Here is a 10,654-nt window from a genome sequence, read left to right as displayed (position 1 = left end):
AAATCGGTGAATTTTGGGTGGAAGCGTGAGGCTAAAGCTGTTGCGTCTTTGTTCAATTGTTCTTGGGTTTATTTATTTATTTATTTAGATTTTTAAATCGCACGCTCTTTATTTCGAGGGACTTCCGTATCTCTTGCGAAGTTAATTTTATTTGTTTTGTAATTAATATGTATAAAAATATATATATCTAATTTTTTCCTTTCTTGATATTATTAGTGGGGTTTGGAATATTGTTAAGTAATTCCTTCTCTTATAATATTCCTACGAAACTTTTCTTACCAATCAAATTAAGTATAATTTAACTAGTTAAGACATATATATTTAATTAATTAATTAAAAAATACGAATTCCTTAATTGAAATAAATTTTATTTCTATTATCATTCTAAAAATTGATATTCTAATAATAACACTTTGTATGTACTACTTTACTAATTCCTTCGTTAATTTTTGTGCCGGTTGTGTATTATTTATGCTTCATGTGGCATCTAGAATTGGAAAGAAATGATTTCGAATTAGATGATTTTAAAAGATGAAAATGATTTAAAATTCTAAATATATATTCTGGAATAAGCTGAATTTTAATACATTTCAAATCAAACAGAAATAAAATTCTATGTTTGAATATTTGATGCTGGAAAGAAATTAGAAGAATTACTTTACCATTATTACCCTTATAGTTCATTGTACATAATTTTTTTTTAAAATCATATTAATAACAAGCTAGCCTCTCTCTCTTTTCCATGTTTTTATTATATAATCTTCTTCTTCTTTTTTCCTTTCACAATCCCAGAAGGCATTCATGAATTTAAAGAATTTTAAAAAATTTAGACAATGATTGAAAGTGCTCTTTTCAAAGGCCCAAAGGACTTTAGTTATTGTTAGTAAAAACTAGAACCATAATGTTTGAGATAGCTAAAGCCTAAAAGTCAAAAGCACTTTTGTTATTACTAAAATATAGAATCATGATGTTTGGAAAGCTAAAAGCACTTTTTAAGAAGAAAATACTTAGTAGAGTGCTTTTAGCATGCATTTAGGTAAGAAAGCACTTAAAAAGCCTTCAAAGTGTGTAGAACAAAACACCAAATATAATCTTTTATGAAGTACTTTTCTACAAAAAGTGCTGTTACTTTAGAACTTGTTCTAGAAGCACAATTGAAGACTCAAAATCTCTCAACCAAAAATAATTACTCCTCCTTCAAAGAAGTGATAATATGTTCCTATCTCCCCTAATTGGTGGATAATTGTGGTGGTGCAATGATGAAGTACCAAGATCGTATCTTCCTTCATTGTTCCATCTTAGAGGATGCTGATTCATTTCACCACTAACATCACAAGTGGATGGCAAGTCAAGACTCAAGATTAAGACTTGTGATGGCCTATTTTTCATGGGTAAATGGCTTGAAAGGACCAAAAAGCCAAGGAATTGGTGGATTCAGTTTGTGGTGGTAGTGTAATCCAAAATAACAAAACTGATACTTAAAAATAAGCTTCTTGCTTGGCTATAATGGAGAAAAACAAGAAGAAAAAACCATACTGACACTAAGATAAATCACCAAAGTACCACAATTTGACTGCCAACTACTTCTCTATTTTGCTCCCTAATAACCAATAGATATAAATTCGAAATACTGATGCATCCGATGTTGAAAGACTGCTAGCCATATTGTTCTGCATCATCAAATAATTTCGTCCCTAGAAGACTACATGTAGTGTAGATAAGGATGAGAATTAAAGAGAGCACCAACAAATTGATATATACCTACAAGTCAATATCAGTCAAACACCACAATGAAATACTAAAGGAATGGCCACGGCAATAATCAAAGTTCCTGATAAATGGCAAGGCAGGATGTAACTATTTAAGACCAAATCAGAAAATTTACAACCATACGTTGAAAAGAAAATGAACAGGACCATAGCAAGTTGTGATGAATTCTACTTAGATGCAACAAGCTCGGTCTCGAGCGATTTTCTGTATGTAATGGCAAGCCTATATAGTAGATATTTTACATATCTGGAGAACGTATTACTGATACATATACAACTTTCAAGTAATGACAACTTAATAGTGACAAACCATACTATTACGAGGATGGGAGTAGAGCCCATTTGCACAATCTGAATAATCACTCTATAAGAGAAAGAATGTTGAAAAGTTCAAACCTAACTCGTCAATATTGACTTCTGGTATTGGAGTATTGATAATGCAACTGAGTAGCGACAGCTCTCTCTCTCTCTCTCCATCGTGCCGTTTCCAATTGGTCGATATCGGTCTTGTAGAGCTGAGGAGGCCTCCTGTCGTTGGACGACTATGCTGCAATTCAGTTGGGCAGAACCAATAGAATAGAAAATAATGTTACCCAACAATATCCAAATATTCATCATGTATTCTACTGCTGGCACACTCATTGAGAGCTTTTGCATTGAGTTCTCTACCAAACTTCCATAGGTAATTCAGACCAACAAGAAGTTCAGTAATGACTGCTTCGGTCTTTTCTTGATTTGCAAAGAAAAGAGTTTGTACAAGAAGCATATTGGTCCTGGAAACAAAATTCTGTTGTTCAAAACTACGTTCAGATTGCCATCTAACCATGTTATGAGCCAGTGGAGCAAGCCACTCCAATATTCCAGTTATTGCCTCGTTCCACTCTCCTGCAAGACCTGTGTCATACGTAGATGAAGCCAAGCTTTTAGCATATGGCTTTAGGGCTGCCCTAAGGTTAGCTCGAACTTTAGCTGGCAGCATATTGTATAGATCATCCCTAGCATCCAGGCCAATCAAATGAGGAGATGCAGCAAGCTTCTCAATTACAATAATGACATTTGCATAGTGCAGTGCCAAAGCAGCACCGCCAAGAGTCTCAGGTGGGGCATCCAACAATCGGCGCTTGGTGCTGAGCAACTGTTTGCAAGGATTGGCTCGATCGCAATGATCAACAGTCATTCCAGTATCTTTGGCTCCACTGATAAGCTGAGAATGATACCCATTAGAACTAATGTGGCAATTGGCAACCATAGAACTAGGGCCAGATATCATGCATCCTTTAAAAGGTCCAACTTGAGTCAGTCTGTTTGGCTTCTGATGAGATTTCTTCCCATTAAATAGTGAAGAGTAGCCACCGACAAGCCAATTCTTCTGATGGGTTTTATTGTCAATTCCAGAAATTGGACCTGATCTTATTGCTGAACTTGTGAGAGGACCTGAATAAGAGTTGAAATTTCTATTGGTTCCAGAACCAGGGCCTGAAATAGGACCAGACTTCGTAATAGAGCCACCAAGAGGACCTGAATAAAAATTATTGGGTTTAGTTGTTTTCGAAATTGGCCCTGATTTAGTTGTAAACCTCTTAAGGGGACCCGAAGCAAATTTAGTAAGACCATTCTCAGAGGGATGCACCATGGATTGCATTAACGAAGACACTGATTGACTACGTGCTATATAGTCAGAATTCATATCTCGTGAATCATTTGATCCGTCAGTATCCACACTCTGCTCAATTTCAAATACATGTTTGATCCTACTGAATATGGTGAATAGGGATCTAGCTAGATGAAGGATTGTATAATCATAGGTCCTTTTCCAAAGTGACATCTCTCGCAAATTTTTCACCTCCTGCTGCTTCCATGCAACCTTCTTTTGAAACTCAACAAGGTTTATAACATCCGAGTCGTCATTAACCTTCATCCTCCTTAAAGTTTGCTCAAGATCTGCAAGCATTTCCATCTCCTGATACAAATTTGCATTGACTGAAATAAAGGTTTCCATCTTCTTCACTTTCTTTTCCATCTTCTTCCATGAGTATATCCAACCATACGGATCGGCACCTATTTGAATTAAAGCATCAAAAACATGCTCGAAATTTTTTAAACTAGGATCACTGCATTTCTTTCCAAGCCTGGCAACAGATTTGGCCACATGAGCTAAACTCTCTGTCATCTCTGCACATATTAGACGTACAATATATTCATCGTCATCCGACACAAGCTTCTTTAGGCCCAACGAATTGTTTATCTCTTCCCTCAATCTCCCGACTTGCTTGTCGCTCAAAGACTGCCATAGATGAACCAACTTGGACATCAAGCTAGCAATTTCAAAAGCTAATACTCCAATAACAACCTTCTGCGTGGAATCACGCTTCCTTGGAGGCTTCCAAAGGCTGCGAAACCAAGATTCTGAAACCATCTTTCCCCAATTTGAAATTTAAGATGCTCACAACCACATCCCTTATTCTGTACCAAAAAAAGAAAAGCATAAACTTCAATCAACTTCATCAAAGCTGAGATAACAAAAATTTCAGTAGCAGAGTGAGGGAAACATCCATTAAGATATGAGGAGTTAAGGCGAATGAAGATGTCCGTTAGATCAATACACTAAAACTACAAAGTACAAACAATACCAATTATCCTTCAAGTCATAAGCAAGCATGAAATTGCAAGATCGACAGATAAAAATGACAAATCAAATAACCTTCCATGTCTTGAAAATGTTCATTCCACTAACTCAACCAATCAGCTCAAAATTCTCTAAGCTTTCCCCCGTCTTTTCAACTTCATTAACAAAACGAAAAAGCAAGAAAATGAAGAAAAAGAAAAACCCACAACATCCCAATTCCGATTGGATCTTCACCAGATTTCCAAAGCCACCAAACAGCAATTTACAATCCCACAAGAGGAAACAAAAAAGAAAAAGGTACGGATTCACAATCTCCAAAGCAAACACACAGGATCCAAACACCCAAAATTTCAGCACCTACACTAGGCATAATAACAGTAAGGCAACAAAAACTCCCAAATCCACCAACCTTCGTTCTTCTGAAAGGGCGATTTGCGAGGTTAAACATGAATCAGTACTCGGCTCCCGAAGTAGGAAGCAGATTCGGGAACTCGATGAATCAATGATGAATATCCTTATATAGAGACTGAGATGAACAAGAAAAAGACAGAAAAAACAGAGGACTAACCGGTCACATGCAGACGGAAAAGCTCAACCAGAAGTCTTCGAACGGTGACGAAGGATGAGAGTTTAGAGAGAGAGAGGAAGAAGAACAAGAAAAGGAAGTAGCGACGAAGCTGCAGTGAGGACTTGGACCACATGGAAGAAGTGAAAATTATAAAAAAGAATGGGCGAAAACGAGTAGAATTAAAGTGTCGCTATTTGGTTTTTCTTTTTCTAATATTACTTTTCTTTTTCTTTTTTTATTAATTCCATATAAAAATACAAGTTTCAACTTTACCCCTAATTTACGATTAGTTGTCAAAATGAACACAGACAACGATTCAATCGAAATATAAGTTTGTTAGTAATTACGATTTGTAATTTGAATCTACTTATCTCTAATTATACTAAAAAGGTCTCACGACATATTGACATATACTCTTTTTAAGTTAAAAATTTAGAGTCTAGGACAAATTTTAATTCAAATTTTGAATTTTAAATTTGAAAATAGTAAGTTTAAAATATGTATTTAATGGGATGTATTATAAATTATATAATAAGAATTATAACAACAAAAAAACATGCTAATAAATAAATTAATGATAGTTTATTGTCAATTGATATTTAATGGGTAACTAAAGCTAGTTTGATGATTTGTATATATATCATGGGGTTAGTTTCAAATATAGGAAGATGAACCAAAATACTTACAAATATAACAAAATTTCACTGTTTATCTACGATAGATTACTATTATTTGTGTCATGATAGACTTAGATAGTGGTCTATCGCGATCTACCGCAGATCGTGATATTTTGTTATTACGTGGAATTATTTTCAACAAATTTGTCATTTAAAATAATTTCTCGATATTGTAATTTCAAACATATTTTATATCATTATTTAAATTAGAATCCAATTTCTAAAACTGTTGTCAAAAATATATCTGAAAACATTAAATATTATTCTCATTGAATTTGTTGTTTTCAAATTTCGATTTTAGATTTCCTATCAAACAGGTGCTTAGATCTCAATATAATACTTTTTTTTCCTAAAAAAACAAAATATCCCCACATTCTAATACATTTTTTAAAGAAAAAATATGTGGGGTGAAGAATCAAGCCTTGACCTTGAGGTTGATAGTACAAACACTATACCATTTGAGGTTGTAACACTTAAAAGAAAAAAGACTCGCAAACTTTATTTTGTATCAACTTACACAATTAAGTCCATATATTTTGATTCATACAATTAAAAATCCTATAAAAGACTATAGTATTTATAGCTTATAGGCACATTTGGTATCTAATAAGATTTCTTATATACATATAGTATTTGTAGTTTAAGATGAGAATTGACGGTGATTTCTTATACCAATTTATGAATTGGACATGAGAATACTATATTTCGAATCATCTTTTTTTCGATAAGAGGCATACCCTTACAAAAAGGTGAGTTTTTTTATTTCCTCTTTTTAATTTTTTTAAAATAAAACGATAATTGATTAATTAAAATTAATGAATATTAATTTACTAAAATCAATGTAATTAACTATTTAACTAAAATAACTCAATCCAACGCTTCCCATAATTTATCATTTGAGCTCAAGCTCTTTTTTGGCAACTAAAACGACAGATGAAAGTTGAAGACTAAAACTTGCAATTTAAGTAATAGTTTTCTAATCCATACTTTCTGCCGCTTCTACTTTCACTCCTCAGCTTTTTCTCCTTTTATTTTTATTTTTTTTTTTTTTCCCTTTTAGTTCGTATCATTACTCACGATCGCATTTACTTTCTAGATGTAATCAAATATTAGCTAGCATGTCAATATTTTCGTAAAGGGGGTATTTTGTTTTTTTAACCTTTTTTTTTAAAAAAAAATGTAGATTGATTTAACATTCACATTGGGAGTTTTATTTTTTATTTTTATTTTTTTAAAAAGGATGTAGATTGATTTAACATTCACATTGATACTCAGTGTATAAGGATTTTTTTTTTTTTTTTTTTTAAGTTGTAGTAAATAATATAGTTTTAAAAAAATAGTAAATAAGATATTTATGACATCGTAAGTTTAAAGTCCAATCTAGAAGAATACTTTCAATTAGTTAGTCCACTTTTATTTTAGAAGAGTTTTATATTGATTCTGACACCGAAAGAAATTGTCTAAGTTTGTTTTATGCATTTTTAAATCTTTAAACATAGATATTTTTAAAGCAAATAAAATTAACACTACTTAGTAATTACAAGGCGATATCTCCTTATATATATATATATACAAATAAGGTAAACCATTCAAGGTAAGGAGAAACTAAAAGAGATAGATCTTGCTCAACAACGCCTTATGCACAAGTGAGTTTGTCAAGGAATTAACCCTTCCGCACATGGGAAAAGGTAGCATACCCACTCAGGCACATTCAACTAACTCCCTCGATGGAAAAGAGAACCTCTGAAAGATCCAACGATATGCCATTGAAGAGATAGATCACTTAAAAGGTAATCAGACTCCACCAAAATTACACACATTGGTGGACCAAATACAATCCAGATCCCCGCAAATAGTTATAGTCTCAAATACCTTGACCAACTTAAAATCAATCAAATGAACACATCCTAGAAGGTCTCAAAGCACCCATCCAATTCCCTTGACTAATTAACCTGATTATTTATAATGATTTAAAAAAAAGTCCATAACCATTAACTTTATGAATCCTTAGGGATCATTTGGTGTAAAGTTTTATAATGTATGGGAAAATGATAATTGGAAATAGGTTGTTTGGGAATGATCGTGTTTGACTGTACATGGGAAATACTATCAGAATTGTATGAACAAAAATTATGTTTGTATTTAGTTAATGAAATTAAGTATGAAAATCTTATATATTTTAATATACTAATTAATTAGACAATAAATGTTATCCGATATGTTGATAAAAATTAATTAATTAAAAATCAACAATAATTTTAACTATAAATATTTAAAAATTGAATAATTTACAATTAAAATCAACCGATTATTATATTTAAGGAACGCTATATTAATTATAATATGATACTTAATCATTTTTATAACTAATTAAATCTAACATTAGTAATTTTGAATTTAATTAAATAATATAAGAAATTATATTACATAAAAAGTGAAAATATGAGATAAAAATATGACAACTAATAAATAATATTAGAAAAGGTTTTATAATATGTATGTTAATAATGAATAAAGTAGTATAAATTGATCACAGTAAATAATCAATAATGATTATATATTCATAATGAAGGATCAGATTCAAATTAATCTCAATAAATATTTGTTTAATAGTAAAAAACAATAAAGTAGTTGAAAAATGACTTTTTTACAAACTAAATTTAATTAATCTTAGTTTACTAATTAAATAGATTTAAAATATCGTTAGTTAATTAATTTAAAATTTATGTAAAAAAGTGATTGCATTTTACTTAATAAAATTGTATTTTAACAATAAGTTAAATAAATATTTTAATATATTATGATTTATTTATTAAAATAAATATTTATAATACTTTTGTTAAATTAATGCTAATTAATTATATTCCAAATAGAATTATACATAAAATGAAAAAAAGAATGGAGAGAGGAAAATAGAAAACCCACAATTTTAGAAAGTAATAGAAAATTCTTGTTTATGGGAAATGAGGATGTCTCATAGTAGGTTATTTCCAGATAAATGGTTGAAAGCTTTGAAACAAATATGAGATTTGGATGTCTATGTCAATTTCCATGTAGAAAACCCCCAAACCAAACGACCGCTTAAAGAACCTGATATGTTTTGGAAAAATATTCTAGTATGGGAATATGAATGAAAAAATCTCAACACAAAAATTGAATCTCTAACCTCAAAGTAGATAACACAAACTTATGTCAATTGAGTTATGTACGTGTTAGTGAGCTATACTCGACTACCAACAACCAAACCTTAGACGTTAAATTTGTAGTGTTAAGTTATATATATATAACAAAATTGCAATAAAAAATGAGTGGACACATGACATTTGAAAAATCAATAATATTATAGTCTATATAGAAAGAGGAGAATAAGTCTTATATATTTTTTCAAAAAAAGATTGCTTATAAATTAGGGCAAATTTTTTAAATAGTAAAAATGCTGAAAATATTTTCAAGCATAAAAAAATGTCACTGTCTATCCGTGATAGACCACAATGGACATTTATTAGTGAGCTATAGACAACTATCGTACACTGACACTACAAAAGCTGTATTACTTGAAGTTTTTTCAAGTCAAGTATCAGTATTATTTGATGTTTTAAAAAATGTCAAGTAATCCAGTGTCAAGAATAAGAGAAATTTTTCGACTGGCCAAAAACGTCAAGCTGTAATTTATTTGATATTTTATAACTCTCAAATATATGACATATGTTGACTTATTTTAAGTGTCGAGTATCTAAATTATTGACATTATTATGGATCAAGGTTTTCATAACTTGATAGTTTTTACTTGTCAAATGTAACATTTTTTTTTATACACAAAAACTGATAACTGAATGAATATTTGATATGTCTTGCTTGTCAAGTTCGTATGTGTTTTTTTTTTTAAAAAAAAATATATTATTAGAAATTACCTATAATTGTTCATGTTTTGAAATCCAATAATGATATAATTTAATAGAAGATGTTGATAATTATTTATTAACCAAATAAACAAACAACACACACATATATATGAACAATCTAAGCATCAATCAACCTAAAATTTCCACCAACCTAAGAAAGTTTATATATCTTGAACATATATATTGTCATATAACAACCTCATATTAACAAAGTTCAAATGAAAAATTTCTAAGTTAGAAGAATACTTACCCCATATGAACAATTTCAAGAGTATAACTAACTTTTAACCCCATACTAACACATTTCCATACAATTCAAGAATATGGCTAAAGTTGATTTGTACATCCGTAAATGTGAAGCTCAACTCAAACTAAAACTATCAAAGACATTGAATATGATATGATTTGGGAGTTTCAAGCCAAAAGTACGGTTAATCAAGCTACAAACTAAAGAAATAATTATATTTAAAAAAAAAAGTAGTAAAATGGAATGAATTGAGTACCTCCAATGAAATATCATAGTTCATAGATGCCCTTTTTTCCGAAAAGATATGACAATGGAGTTGGGTCCTATAACAAAAGATACACATCATATAACTCTCTAGACCTTTCACACATATTATAAATATATCAACTCAGAATCCTAAATCAAAATTGAAAGAACGTTAAAAGAAATTTTACCTCAAAACAACCTTAACACTTAATATGAAGACTATGAATCAGTTTTCAACTAAAAAATGAGAATTTTCAAGAATGTCATCAATTCTTTCCCTAAAAGTCAAAATGGATGTCGTTCCTAAGCACTACAAAAATGAAAGAAACACATATGGGATATTATCAAAATAACAAGATAAAATGTGATTTCAAAGTGACAAATCAGATCATGATTTGGAATCTCATAAGTAATTATGCAGTATAATAGAACAACAGAATAGAGGACAAGACCATCAATTTTCTTGCATGAAAGCTAATTTTGGTTACTACAGAACAATGTTGGTCTAACTAAATTTAGTCAATTGGAGAATCACCTCCTTCATATGAACAAAAACCACCAATCCCTACCATAATTGAAAATCTCTAAAATTTAGCTAAAAAAATTTAGCCACTATTAT

The 10,654-nt window shown here is 30.6% G+C and overlaps 1 protein-coding gene across 2 annotated transcripts; it reads right to left on the bottom strand.

The window, feature by feature from the left end:
- Nucleotides 1-1,827: 1,827 nt before the first annotated feature.
- LOC120075583 (protein PSK SIMULATOR 1) lies at nucleotides 1,828-5,119 on the bottom strand. 2 transcript variants are annotated; one of them, XM_039029118.1, is made up of 2 exons: nucleotides 4,964-5,119; nucleotides 1,828-4,232 (listed from the first exon to the last, which is right to left on the bottom strand). In XM_039029118.1, exon 2 carries the CDS (start codon nucleotides 4,183-4,185, stop codon nucleotides 2,359-2,361), a length of 1,827 nt encoding a protein of 608 aa, XP_038885046.1. In that variant the 5' UTR covers nucleotides 4,186-4,232; nucleotides 4,964-5,119; the 3' UTR covers nucleotides 1,828-2,358. The 2 variants fall into 2 exon arrangements, with proteins under 2 accessions (XP_038885046.1, XP_038885047.1); XM_039029119.1 differs by lacking the exon at nucleotides 4,964-5,119 and adding an exon at nucleotides 4,805-4,957.
- Nucleotides 5,120-10,654: the final 5,535 nt, after the last annotated feature.

Source organism: Benincasa hispida, chromosome 4 (assembly GCF_009727055.1).
Source record: "Benincasa hispida cultivar B227 chromosome 4, ASM972705v1, whole genome shotgun sequence".
NCBI classification, from domain to species: Eukaryota; Viridiplantae; Streptophyta; class Magnoliopsida; order Cucurbitales; family Cucurbitaceae; genus Benincasa; species Benincasa hispida.
This window is presented reverse-complemented; position numbering and strand designations above follow the sequence as displayed.